The sequence below is a fragment of the Schistocerca americana genome, chromosome 8 (genome assembly GCF_021461395.2).
Source record: "Schistocerca americana isolate TAMUIC-IGC-003095 chromosome 8, iqSchAmer2.1, whole genome shotgun sequence".
NCBI lineage: Eukaryota > Metazoa > Arthropoda > Insecta > Orthoptera > Acrididae > Schistocerca > Schistocerca americana.
Genome location: NC_060126.1, coordinates 31542187 through 31557076, shown reverse-complemented (window position 1 = coordinate 31557076; position 14890 = coordinate 31542187). Strand labels below are relative to the sequence as shown.

Here is a 14890-nt window from a genome sequence, read left to right as displayed (position 1 = left end):
TGAAGCAGTGAACCAGGAACCTCGTACAGAACAAAGACTGCAAAGGACTCAAAATCATGGTTCGAACAAGTAGGGCTCAGTACACACTGAGTACTCACCACTTTCCAGCGCTCCTTGACCACATGGCCTGGCTGCAGTAGATCTTCACTTGTCATTGTGATATTGTTGTTTTGGTCTGTGGATTCATCTCCTACATGATGAAATGGTGTTGTTTCTGGCTTCCTGTAAGAAAATGAAGTGTGGTATAAGAAAAGATGAAAATGCAAAAAAAAAAAAATGTAGTTGTAAAAATGGGATGCACGCTTGATACAACTCTGCTAACAAAAATTTAATCTTTAAGGAATGTGAATAAACTTAATAAAAATTTCATACGGCAAAAATCAATGCAAATAGCATAATAACCACAACAATTTTGCTTTAAGACCATGTCTGTAACGCCCACACACTGCCTAAATCAGTCACGGGTTCATGCAGAACTGCTATTTTTTTCCACAAATGAAAGAGTGTGACAGTATTCCAAATATGGTCTCAAATCAAACTGCAGTAACTGGATTTATGGCCCTTTAAGCTCTCCGATACCAACACATATTACTTATTTTTGTATTTGTTCACTGACAGATTCAACATACACACATAACAAAACTTTTGTGGCAACAGACAATAGTCCAAATGTATTCATTATTTCTTGTCATATAAGTATCAATATTTGAACTGGTCATGTATATCTTGCTCTAAGGAGGAGAAGAGGTTTCTTGCTTCAGTAATAAGTATAGAAGCACAGACTTAACTGTAACAATCTATACTCTGCACTACTACATATCTGCATGTCATCAGAAAGGAAGTAATGACCTAGAAATTCTGCACTTATATTAATTTATGTTCACCTGCAATCAGACTTTGTAAATGCATATTCACCTTTTTCTTTGTAACCCACCACTAATGGAGTACAGACGAAATGAATGTCATGTCCCTCACTTAATTACATTTATTTAAATTTTCAAGATAGACCTTCCACACATGATGGAACTTAAGACCAATTCGTACAATCAATTACTTGACTTTTTCTCTGTTTAGCAGAACAAGCACATCCCAGCCACATGCAACCAGCGGTCAAGCCCATTCTTTGTGCTAAACTGTGAAACACTTAATTGCAGCTGGAACTGATCTCATTCCTTCTAGTATCTACTTTTGCAGACAGCTCTGAAGTTCATAATGGACAATACCACATATACCAGTAATCAGTATTTAGTATCTTCAGTGCTAGCTGGAACTGATCTTATTCCTTCTAGTATCTACTTTTGGAGACAGCTCTGAAGTTCATAATGGACAATACTAAATATACCAGTAATCAGTATTTAGTATCTTCAGTGCTTACTAAGACCAGCAGACAGTTTGGGACTAGTGTAGCAGGGGATACAACCCGTTTCATACACAGAGAAACATGGAAAACTCATTACTTTGTTGTATAATCTGTAAGCATGTCACACATTAACACTTTTAAATTTTGACGGATGTCACGACATTTTTCTTAAATAGAAAAGAACCATATCAGGTGAACAAATTAACCTCAAAATACAGAGGAAGGTCTTTGGGCCAAAGGATTCTCAATCAAACAAATATCGTCGACTGTTAGAAACGTCACCCACCTCTGTAGCAGATGTTGCTAAATGCACAGTTACGCACTGACACTCGACACTGAAGAACGCCAGTTCGAACTCCAGTGTTGTGTGAAATTTTCACTGCCAGTACTTGGCCAGCACAGGGAGGAGTGGCTGCGCAATTAAGTTCTATATCAACAGGCTGCACACGAACGTCCCTGATTAAATTCCAAATCTGTTCACAGTGTCTTACGAAGTGGGGGCATGTAACAGTGATCTGTCTGTTGGACAGGGGCGTTAAGCTCCTCGGTTCCCTCGATGCCATTCGAGAGGGGTAGAGAGTGTGCCGGCACGGGGTTTCGATCTCTCCCTGCCTTCACCCACTTCACTACACTGTACGTGCACAGTTCACAGCTACAGACACGACACAGGTACACACTTGGCATGCTGTCACAGTTCAGAAGAAGGCAATGGCACACCACCACCACTAATACCTCATCTAAAATGGCAGCGTAGTATCTCGCATCTACTCCCTCACACTCATTCTCGAGTACGGAACTACTCTCACTCAACGTCAGTACCACATGAGCTCCCCTAAAATGTATGAGGCGAGTACTTCGTGTACAGTCATTTCCCATCTTTCCTGTTGCATTCGTTAGTGGTGCACAGGATGAACAATTCTGGATAAGCAGCCACCCAAGCTTCAATTTCTTCGATTTTACCATCACGGCCAGTCTGCCAGGTGTACGTGTGATGAAGTAATACCATTATGAAAAGGAACGTTGCCACTCAACATATAGCGAAGATGCTGAGTTGCAGATAGGCACAACAAATAGACCCTTTGGCCAGCAAGGCCTTTGTCAACACACACACACACACACACACACACACACACACACACGACTGCAGTCTGAGGCAATTGAAACCACACGCATCTCTGCTATATGGTTAGTGGCAACTTTCCTTTCCATTGTCACATTCCATCCTGGATTTTCCATTGTTGAATTTTTGCCTGAGTAAGTAATAAGTTCCTTGACTCGCGTTGGAATGTAAACTCTTGCAATTCTCGAAGTAAACCATCTCACGATGCACATCATCTGTCATGTAGCGTTTGCAACTGTAATTGGAAGACCATCTCTGTGGCACTCTCGTGCTTAGAAAATAATCCCACAATGAAAAGCACTGCTCTTCTACGGATCACTTCTATCCTATCTTTTACTTCTAAACGGTAAATGACAAGGGCCTCAGGCTGACAAGCAGTATGTAAGATGTATATTAGCTTTGAATCAACAGTTTTCGCTCTTTCCCATACAATCGTTTGTCAGGTTCTTTTGGCTGTTGCGTCACCACAGGACTGTCGATAACTTTTTGCTCTTCTTCATTTTTGTCTTCATCATCAGATACGAATTGTTGCTTTTTAATTTTTATTACTTGCATAATAAATTTTAAAGTAAGTAAATAATCATCGTACACTAGACAGTGCTTTGATCACTCAAGTAAATTACTTTCACTATTATTTTCAACTGTACAATCGTAAATCCTGATGTAAACTTTTCTAGTTAACTGCTTCAGGTAGAGTAATATGGTGTGCAATAGTTAACGGTCTGTGCGGTAGCGTTGTCGGTTCCTGCGCCCCGGTTCGATTCCCGGCGGGGTCAGGGATTTTCTCTGCCTCGTGATGACTGGGTGTTGTGTGATGTCCTTAGGTTAGTTAGGTTTAAGTAGTTCTAAGTTCTAGGGGACTGATGACCATAGATGTTAAGTCTCATAGTGCTCAGAGCCATTTGAACCAAGTTAACGGTCTAAATATTTCGTTAACTTCATTTCAAGTAAATTCCACTATTATTCTTTTTAATGGCCATATCCCGTTGACGGGGTCGGCACGTTTATCTGGCGTGGCAGAGGGTTGCAGGACGCCCTTAATGTCGCCACCCCTTAGGTCGTTTAATTTAATGTTTGCCCAGCACGTTGTAAGGGGGTTGTCATTCGCTTCTAAGGGGGTTGTCATTCGCTTCGCCCATTCCTTGTGTACTTTAACCAACAAATGTACCAAAATGCGATCGCAAACATCAACAATCAGCATCTCACAGAAATCCGTCAACTTTATATCAACGATGAGAACTTGCACACTTCCGCGAACAGATCGCTGACGCTCGTAATCGCGTGGAATTTACACAAGGTGGTCAAAGTCCCTGATGAATCTTTTAGCCTTTGTGTGTTACCGCCGGCACTTGCCTTGTTCTTTACAAAATGCGACATAACCCGAGAGTAAATAAAGCGGTAACAAAACCTTATCAGTTTTCCTCCCCTTTCCCACCACACACAAATTGATATTAAGTATATCGATATCCATTTGTTTTTTGTTTTACAATGGTTCATCTGCCCTACACACCACGCTATATAATGCGATCGGGTTTTTACACAAAATGATGAAGATATAAATGTCCCTCGCAGGTAGCATAACATCACTGGTACCATGTCAGCCTCGAATCCATGATTTTCACGGTGAAACATAGGCAATAGGAACACCGGTAGTTCTTACCTACTATAAACATCCGTTTTGACATTTCAATGTGCCATTCAACAAAACTCCAATATGTATAAATTTCCTTACAACGAAACTAGTTTGCTTTCATTAGGCTATAACTTACCACGCACTTAAAAATGTCGTCGGAGAGAAGTGTTTGATAAAAAGTCCCTTACGGAAAATACGTGCCGTGTAAACCATTAATACGTGGAATTAAACGCTGAATTAGCAGGAAGGTGTACATATACAATTTATAAATATGTCGTGAAAAATGGATAAAATATGATGATATAAAGTCAATGTCGTTCATGTGTCGTGAATTGTGGTGTGATCTGTAAAGGAACAAAAGGCAGAAAACTAACATTACTTGAAAATCTGGCGGTTAACAAAACACCAATCAAAGAATTCTGACCAGAAAACTAACATTTGGCGCTTAACAAAACACCTATCAAAGAATCCTGACCTAGTCCTTAATGACCAAACATAGTCCCGTCACACTTATTAAAGTAGCAACAGCCGGTTATTATTTCTTATTTCTGTTGCTCTTAGATAATATGCATATGCTTTGTTAGAACTGTTCCACACCCAAATTCCATAGGCTTCTTTCTTCCACCCCCCCCCCCCCCCCCCTCCCCGGCACGGTCTGTTCGCCAGTTTGTCCGTGTGATATAGCGGCCTGCGTCATTGCCCACTTGGACAACATTTCTGACCTATGCATTCATGTGGTTTTAAAATCTGAATATACTATAGTACAAGATTTATTTGTTCAAAGTCTCTTTAGGTATTACAATATGCTTGTGTTTTGTATCGATATAGTCGTAAAATGTCACATATGTTTGTACAGCAATCTTTGTTAGCTATGAGTTCTTGCTGAATTTGTGTGTTTTGTATTAAGTCATCTGACGACGGCCTAAGAAGCCGAAAACCAGTTCATAACGAACTATTAAATACATATTTTTGAGGAACATTATTACTGCGTATTCAAGTTATCAGTATTTTTTTAAATTGCGTTGTGGATATACATAGCGTACACCGCACGATGCCAACATAGCTCATTAGTAATTATTCAAAGCGATGACTGCCAGTCTCAGTCTCAATACATGTGCTACAAAAGGTCCATGCAGTTCTGCCGCACACTCACTTCTGCCAATGCAGTGGTGTAGTGCCGAAATTCATGCACTTGTATTGTTCAAAATATTCATGCATCCTGACAATTTTACTGGCACTCACTAATTAAAGTTACGTGAAAGTGATGTTATTCTTTAGCCTAAAGTCGTTTTCTTAACTTTAATCAAACTCTGTTCAGTAGTCCGTAAATAAAATTACCGCTATGTTGTTCGGTCGTAGATACGGAGAGCCCAACCGTGCGAAGGTGGGGTGCATCACAGCTTTATTTGTGAAGGTGCGTCCATACGATCAAGGGATTCAAGGTAATTAGAAACAATGAGGTAGGCCATTCCATGGGATCGTGCTACTATTGGCTAAAGCTTATGACATCAGTGGGAATATAATATTGTTCGACGCTCCTACTCGTGGGCCTCGGAATACTGTCTTCGCTATCCGCGAGGGTCTTGAAACCAGCCTCATGAACTGTGTATTGTAAAGTGCTGATGCATATTATTAAGCATCGCTTAAATCTGTAACATTTACGATGTGATCAAAAGTATCCGGACACCTGGCTGAAAATGACTTAACAAGTTCGTGGTGCCCTCCATCGGTAATGCCGGAATTCAATATAGTGTTCGCCCACCCCTCGCTTTGATGACAGCTTCTACTCTCGCATGAATACGTTCAATCAGGTGCTAGAAGGTTTCTTGGGGAATGGCAGCCCATTCTTCACGCAGTGCTGCACTGAGAAGAGGTATCAATGTCGGTCTGTGAGGCCTGGCACGAAGTCGGCTTTCCAAAAGATCCCAAAGGCGTTCTGTAGGATTCAGGTCAGGACTCTGTGCAGGATAGTTCATTACAGGGATGTTATTGTCGTGTAACCACTCCGTCACAAGCCATGCATTACGAACAGGTGCTCGATCGTGTTGAAAGATGCAATCGCCATCCCCGAATTGCTCTTCAATAGTGGGATGAAAGAAGGTTTTTAAAACATCAATGTAGGCCTGTGCTGTGATAGTGCCACGCAAAACAACAAGGGGTTCAAGCGCCCTCCATGAGAAACACGACCACACCAAGACACCACCGCCTCCGAATTTTACTGATGGCACTACACACGCTGGCAGACGACGTTCAGCGGGCACTCGCCATATCCACACCCTGCCATCGGATCGCCACATTGTGTACCGTGATTCGCCACTCCACACAACGTATTTCAACTGTTCAGTCGTCCAATGTTTACGCTCCTTACATCAAGCGAGGCGTCGTTTGGCATTTATCGGCGAGATGTGTGGCTTGTTAGCAGCCGCTCGACCATGAAATCCAAGTTTTCTCACCCTCCGCCTAACTGTTGAAATATTGCTGTATCTCATTGCTACCTATCAGAATCCCTCGGAGAGCATTAAAAGATAAACCCCAGTCCTAATTGTCCTATATGAATAACTAAATAACTGTTTCAAATGCAGTCATAAAGAACAAAATGTAAGTAGAATTGGCCAGATACAGCATTCTATTTCAGTATACATATAATTCGAAAACCATGCTTTGCTGAAACCATATGTGTGTATTTTGAATGTGCCAAAAGCATTTAACATTGTTCTTATGCGAGAAACACAATATAAATGTAAAATTAATACTGTAACTAATCGAAAGAAATCGAGCACACGATCAGGATGTACCAGTAAGCCTATCATCATAAAATTATTACAGCAAATTAAATAGGACATATAAATAAAGAACGTTAATTGAGTCTCCGATATATGTTAGCACTAAAATTCAGGCACTAGTTGATTTGTTATAAACAAATTTAGAAATGTAGTTGTTACCTGTAAAATAATTGGTCAGAAAATGTTATATTAACTCGTAACTAAGTTGAAAATAGGTTCACCTTGTTCAGCACTGAGATTGTAAATTTTTAGCAATGCGTATCTTATAGTCTGTTTAACTTCTAATTGTGATTTTACGTAAAACCGTAATTTTCATTGTATGTAATTGTTGACAAAAGTATAAAAAGAGGTCGCGCAGGCGCCTTGGAGGACTCGTTTTTTGGCTATGGTTGCGAGCACATGTATTGTAGGCTCACTCGTTTGTTGACTGTTGTGGCGTGAACTCTGTGTCGTTTGATGTCAACTTTTGTGTACATGTGATGTAACCGGTACAGTTCACCAGGCTCGGACACCAGAGTCCTGGAAATATAATGGTATTAAAACTGCACTGTTCTTTGGAATTTATTAGGGAGTCTACCGCAATCCTTTCATAGGCTGCACAGCGACGAGGCATGAATTCAGGAATTTTACAAAACCCCGAGAACTAAATAACTCTCACTGTTCGTAGAATTGACGTGAAAACAGCAGCGCATCGAATGGGCATTTCACTCAAAACATTTGCAACGCAGAGATGGATCAGCTGGACTGTGAAATCGACAACGACGCGGTGGTGGAAAATAAACATCACACTGTCATAGTACTTGCAGTGGATCCTGATGCAGTTTGTAATTCCTGTGTGATGGTCTGGATAGATGTTTGCCTATAACATATTACGACCCTCTTCAACTGTCGGAGGTCTCTGTCAGTCAACAGACGAGTTCGGCCTGTACGCTTTTGTGCTGTACGTGTCCCTTCACGTTTCCACTTCACTATCACATCGGAAACAATGAACCTAGGGATGTTTAGAAGTGTGGAAATCTCGCGTACAGACGTATGACTGACACCCAATCACCTGGCCACGTTCTCTCTGGATGTCTAATGACCACTGAGGTCGCTGATATGGAGTACCTGGCAGTAGGTGGCAGCACAGAGCACCTTATATTAAAAACGTATGTTTTTGGGGGTGTCCAGATACTTTTGATCACATAGTGTATCTATCTATCTGTAATAATAGCCATCTTTAAAGAGTTAAGTGCTAGAACATCCATAAATACTCACTGTAGCTCAGAAAGATCACGTAGCATCATACAAACATTCTTCGCGGCTAGTTTTTTTTTATGTTTTCCGTTTTAGCTTGCATGTGCAGATGCCTTATTCTAAAGAAGGTTCTTTGTCTAAAAGAAAAAAAAAAGAGAAATTATACAATGTTGTGAAAAGATAGTTACTACTCACCATATAGTGGAGAGCTGAGTCGCAGATAGGCACAACAAAAAGACCGTCAGGAAATGAGCTTTCGGCCAGCAAGCGAGAACGCAACTCGCAAGCACATTACCGCACACTCTGGCTACTGTGGCCTCTCAGTAGCCGAAGACTGCGGTAATGTGCTTGTGAGTTGCGTTCTCGCTTGCTGGCCGAAAGCTCATTTCCTGACGGTCTTTTTGTTGTGCCTATCTGCGACTCAGTTCTCCACTATATGGTGAGTAGCAACTATCCTTTTCATAATATTGTTACATTCCATCCTGGATTTTCCATTGTTGAATACAGAGAAATCACTAGGTGATGCATTTCGGGAACTTTGATGTTATTGTAGAAATTACCTTTTGCATCGCTCCAAAAAATCACACTTAGCAACATGTCGCCCCTGAGAACTGCAAAATGTGACTTCAGACCCGTTAATTTCATTGAATCAGTCAATTGAAGGAGGAGAGAGTCCACCTCTGGAAACTACGGAGAACCCATCATTACCAGTGATGTAATCTGAATCCAGTCCGCCCCCGGTAGCTGAGTGGTCAGCGCGACACACTGTCAATCCAAAGGGCCCGGGTTCGATTCCCGGCTGGGTCGGAGATTTTCTCCGCTCAGGGACTGGGTGTTGTGTTGTCCTAATCATCATCATTTCATCCCCATCGACGCGCAAGTCGCCGAAGTGGCGCCAAATCGAAAGACTTGCACCAGGGGAGCGGTCTACCCGACGGGAGGCCCTCGTCACACGACATTCGATTTCAATCTGAATCCAAAAGAAGTTTCTTTTGGACTGAACCTAAGCAACTGTCAATGTAACATGAAATCTGGCCTGGTGTGAAACACTCCTCTAATCTGTTTTTTTTTTTTATTGCAGAAGAAAACTGGCAGTTGACTCTAAATAATGAAAAGTGTCAATTCAACAACATGATTACTAAATGTAAGCCGCTTAATTTCGGTTACACGACAAATCAAACATATCTAAATTCAGCTAAATACTTAAGGGTCACAGTTACGACTAACTTCAATTACAACGATTACATAACGATGTTGTGGAGAAAACGAACCACAGACTGCGGTTTATTGACTAAACACTTAGAAAATGCATCAGGTCTAATAAAGAGACTGCTTACACTCCCTCTTCTGCAGTATTGCTATATAGTGTGTGATCCTCATGAGGATTGGACATCGCAAAAGCTCAAAGGAGGACATATCGTTCTGTATTATCGCGAAATACAGTGCCACGAGTATGATACGCGAAATAGGGTGGCAATCATTAAAACAAAGCCGTTTTTCGTTGCGGTAGGATCTTCTTATGAAATTTCCATCACCATCTTTGTCCTCCGAATGCTATAATATTTTTTTGGCGCCCCCTACATACGGAAAATGATGATCGTAATAAAATCAGAGAAAACTGAGATCGCACGGAAAGATTTAAATATTCGCTATTCCCGTGCGCTGTTTGAGAGTGGAATGGTAGAGAAATGCTTGAAAGTGGTCCGATGAACCCTCTACCGGGCACTTAATCGCGAAATGCAGAGTAGTAGTGTGGATGTAGAAGAAGTCCATCTTTTAACTTCCACATATATTTAGGACTTGGCTTGCAGGACCCTGTTACTTCTTTTCAAACCGTAGGTTTCTTAACAATTGTATCTTAATTTTTAATCTGTTACCAACATCTAGACCAACAACTACATCTGTGCTAAAAAAAAAAAAATAATGCACGAATAATTTCAAAGCCGATAATACATGTAGGACGCTCGTGGGATCTATTCTTGAGTACTGCTCGAGTATTTGGGATCCGTACCAGGTCGGCGCGAAAGAAGACATAAAGCAACTGAGAGGCGGCGGACTGTTAGATTTGTTAGTGGTAGGTTCGAACAACACAAATGTTATGGAGATGCTTCGGGAACTCAAATGAGAATCCTTGGCCGGCCGGGTGGCCGAGCGGTTCTAGGCGTTTCAATCCGGAGCTGCGCGACCGCTACGGTCCCAGGTTCGAATCCTGCCTCGGGCAAGGATGTGTGTGATTTCCTTAGGTTAGTTAGGTTTAAGTAGTTCTAAGTCTAGGGGACTGATGACCTCAGAAATTAAGTTCCATAGTGCTCAGAGCCGTTTGAACCATTTTGAGAATCCTTGGAGGAAAGGCGACGTTCTTTTCGAGAAACAATATTGAGAAAATGTAGAGAACCGGCTTTTGAAGCTGAATGCCAAACGATTCTACTGCCGCCAACATACATTGCGCGTAAGAACCACGAAGATAAGATACAAGGAATTAGGGCTCAGACGGTGGCATATAGACGGTCGCTTTCCCTTGCTCTATTTGCGAGTGGAACAGGAAAGGAAATGACTACTGGTGGTACAGGGAACCATCCGCCATGCACCGTACTGTGGCTCGGGGAGTACCGATGTAGATGAATACACAGAAACATGTTTCTAACGAGGATGAATACCTGGCAGTGATACGTACGTTGTACTTGCTGGTGCTTGCGACAACCTTAGATGCATCTCCAGGCCAGTTTGGAATTTGTGATGGTAAAGAGTTACCCTATAATTTTCTTTTCAAAGAAAACCCCAAAAGCTCATTTTTAAGTCCCGCTCATAATCTTCAAATCCTCTTCATATTAACAGAATCGGTTTATTTTTTTATTTTTTATCTTTTTTTTTTACAGCGTGACACCTACTTGCGCTGCAGTTCTCTTATCTTTAGGAAATCGATGGTAGGCGACATCCGCAGTTTTATATGAAAAATTTTTGCATTCAGTAAAAAGCACAATGATTTCTGATTTTGCTGATAGTAATACAAAACAACCATCAAGAAGAATAGCTACTAAGCAACTGTATACTATTTATCTTAGCGCAGGGATCTGAGAATTTGCTTGCATCAACAATGCACGTGTAGTGTTCTCGCCTCCCATTCTCGCTTCTCTTGTTTTTAATGACGTCAGCAGTCTGCGTGGGAAGCCAGTGTGACATGTCCTGCACACGATGCCTTTTTTCTGTTCAGCTTTGCGCAAGCGCATAAATTTCCAACACCGCAACTACACATGGTGCATTTGTGCATGTGTAATTTTCTAGAAATGGTGGCCGTGCGTGCGTCCATTGCTTCCCGGCTACGTTGAAAATATTTGCGGTTTTCCGCGGACGACTGGGAGTTGCTGCCCAAATGTGTTTCATTGTGTTGTGTGTTGAGGTTATGACATGAAGCGATTTATGTGCAACAACGTCTGGTGAGTACAAAGGAAGCGCGCTAAAATTTAGAGATGGTTACAGACAACGAAAAGTCGTAGGGAATGCCGCTTCTAAAGATTGAATAAAAATTTTAGGTGTGATGCCCTAAGCTGATCATATTACTGTAAAGAATAAGATACCGTAAGTTTTGACGTCAGGAAATGTGTTGTGCGGGTGGACGACATGTTTTATCGTAGGGCCGTATTTTCTCGAGAAAATGAGTCCAGCGAGCCCTGTTACCTGTACCGTCACTGGTAAACGCTATGAGGGTCTTTTGCGCACCAACGTCATTCCAGCCCCTCAACAGCGTGGATGGATGGGTATGATCAGCTTTATGCAAGACAGGTGTTCATTCGCGCTTTGCACAGCCAGTGCACAGCAGCTGTAGAGGCATTCCGAAAATGCTAGCATTACCAGCCTACATCCTGGTCGCCCTTCCCACCTGATCTTAGTCCGTGTGACCTCTAGCTGTGGGGTTATCTGAAAATGTTGTGTTCAGTGCTCCAGTTACGAACGTAGCTGAATTGAAGTCCCACATTCCGCAACGCATTCTCTATGTCATCCCCGTGTCACTGCGTTCTGTCGTGGAACATGCTGTTTCTCGATTTCAACTAGTGGCAGGAAACAGTGTACAGCATATTGAACAAAAACAATTAGAAACTGATGTCATTTTGTTTTTTATGCGATTTTTGGCTCCGAGACAACAAAACGGTGGCATTTTGCCTTTTCTGCGATTTTGGCCTCAGGACAATTAAAAACCCATTTTCCCCATCTGTTGCGGTACGACCTCGCCGTAGTGGATGGGCTTACCTAACAGTACTACAACTGTTGACTGCCGAACTGGTGCCGTCATGCACACTGAACAGTACGGCTGGTATAACGTGCAACGGCTGGTGTAATGTGCAACTCAAACCATAGCCGTCGTCTTGCGATTCATCTGTAATTTGTAGCCGACCGCATTTATATTAAGACGCTTACAGCGCCATCTAGTGGTAAAATTCTCGTTAAATTTCTTTTTGTTTCATGACATTTCCCCGTGTCAATAACAGGCTTTTGAAAAAATGGCTCTAAGAACTTTTGGGACTTAACATCTGAGGTCATCAGTCCCCTAGACTTAGAACTACTTAAACCTAGCCAACCTAAGGACATCACACACATCCATGCCCGAGGCAGGATTCGAACCTGCGGCCGTAGCAGCAGCGCGGTTCCGGACTGAAGCGCCTAGAACCTCTAGGCTACAACGGCCGGCTTATGCTTTTCAAATCTGATGTCATTCTCAGGAGTGTTTCCATTTCTACAGCGTTTTGAAACTGCAACTTTAGTTATGGGCTACCTGTACATGACAGCTGAGGAGGAATATTCGTGCTGTGGCGACTTAATAGTACAATAATCGAAGAGCCTGACGGCTGAACAAAAGAAATTATGGGACATGTGAAGCTCTTCAACAAACTAATTGATACAGGAATGATGCAGAAAATACAAAATTGGGAAACACAACCTCCGTTCTAGTGCTTTTCGTCGTTTATGAAATTCCCAAATTTGTTGAAACCGAAGATGTTAAACTACATATAATCCTTCGTAATTAAAGTTGTGTAAACAACTATTTTTAAAAAAATACAATAGATATGATGCATTGAAAGTTAATTAACCTTCGCATAACGGCAAGACCTCACTTAGATATATCTCAATTTCAGGTATAATCATTGAAATGCTTTGTTCCAAAATACAAAACAACTACGTCAGATTGGTATCGGCATATAAATCGCCGACTACCAGCTAATGAAATGTTATCGCCAGCCTTATCGCTGCAGTTTCCCAAGTACAAAATCTAGAACCTCGCTGTGGCTGATTGAAATGTGCAAACAAAGCGTTGTCGTCACTTTATACTCTCGCACGTCAGTCTCTACCTCCAGTCGCTTCTGCGTTTCCTTTATCAGTCGCCTTTTCAGTACAATAAACACAGCAGTAGCTCTGAAGAAATGAAGGGAGTCCATGAGGCAGCCAGCGCGTACGTGCGTTATTTCCACATATTTTTGTGCGTGCCATTTTATTCCCGTGCGTCTGTGATTGCGCAGAAGGGATGAGGTATCGGTGGACATATCTTTAAGTGGAAAAAAATGTTGTTCTGTCGTGCTTTTGATACTCTAAACATTTTCACTAATATTCACAAAAACTGTTTAAATTTCATATATTACTTCCCTTTTCACGCAGGGCCTACAAAGGCAGCAAACATTGAGAAAGCAGTAGTTGCTCTGTACCTTCGAAATGAAGCTAAATCGTGGCACTTTCTTCTGTAAGGTTACAGTTCACAGTGTGACTTTTAACGTTGTTTTAGCTAACGAGACGAGAGTGTTGACGAGGACAGAGCTGGGAGCGGGCTGGGAAGGCGCCAGGACTATTTCCTCAGGCTTGGAACAGGTACCCACTCTCTTCACGGTCATGACCCCAACCTTGCTATTTCTCAAAACCGTATCTCGTTCCCTCCTCCCCCTCAACCCTTCATCTATGCTAAACAATCTTCCTAACAGGATTACACGCGTCAATCCTTCCTCCTCCAACACTGAACGTATAAAATTAGTTTATCACTTATTTTTCTTTCGCCGTTTATCGAACTGGCGGCGGAACGAGCACTCCCGATATGGCCGCTGACATCCTCTATGGCGTCTAGTATGGCCCTCGCGAACCCATCGACTATAAACTGGCTCCTTTCGAGCTTGCTCGGCTGTTCTAAAATGCAAACCATTTCCATATTTCAATCTTGTAGCGCATTTACGAGGCCACGCCCCAGTCGGATTTCTGTAATTTTTACCTCTACGGTACGTAAATTTCACCGCTGAAATATCAGTTCCCCAAAGTAGTTCGATGCAACTCTAAAAAGCTCTCGAGAAAATCAATTGTGAAATTTTTCGAGTGACTAATTCACTGAATCTAAGGCAATTTTTTGATGGATGGCGCGTATCTGTGAAAGAATGCTTGCTTGCGAAGTGGGCGGCTGCGTCCTATTTCTGGAAGATTTTAAGTTTTTAAACAAAGGCGCATATTATACGAGCATTTCCGTTAGGCGTAAAACACAAACACGAAAAAAAGAAAAATCTGCCTGCGTTCGAGGCTAGTAATCGCTGGTTGGAGCCTTGTTCATTATTATTTTTACAATCAGATTTTCACTCTGCAGGAGTGTGCGCTGACATGAAACTTCCTGACAGATTAAAACTGTGTGCCGGACCGAGACTCGAACTCGGGACCTTTGCCTTTCGCGGGCAAGTGCTCTACTGACTGTGCTACCCAAGCACGACTAACGACCCGCTCTCGCAGCTTCAATTCTG

The 14890-nt window shown here is 42.0% G+C and overlaps 1 protein-coding gene across 5 annotated transcripts in view; it reads right to left on the bottom strand.

Annotated features, from left to right (window-relative positions):
* The window catches only part of LOC124545425 (tau-tubulin kinase homolog Asator), a 643583-nt gene that overhangs the window by 133973 nt on the left and 494720 nt on the right, over positions 1-14890 (bottom strand). For all 5 annotated transcript variants that reach the window (XM_047124343.1, XM_047124340.1, XM_047124345.1 and 2 more), the window contains one exon: positions 99-222. In XM_047124343.1, the coding sequence (XP_046980299.1) occupies positions 99-222 (124 nt within the window). The remainder of the gene's footprint in view (positions 1-98; positions 223-14890) is intronic.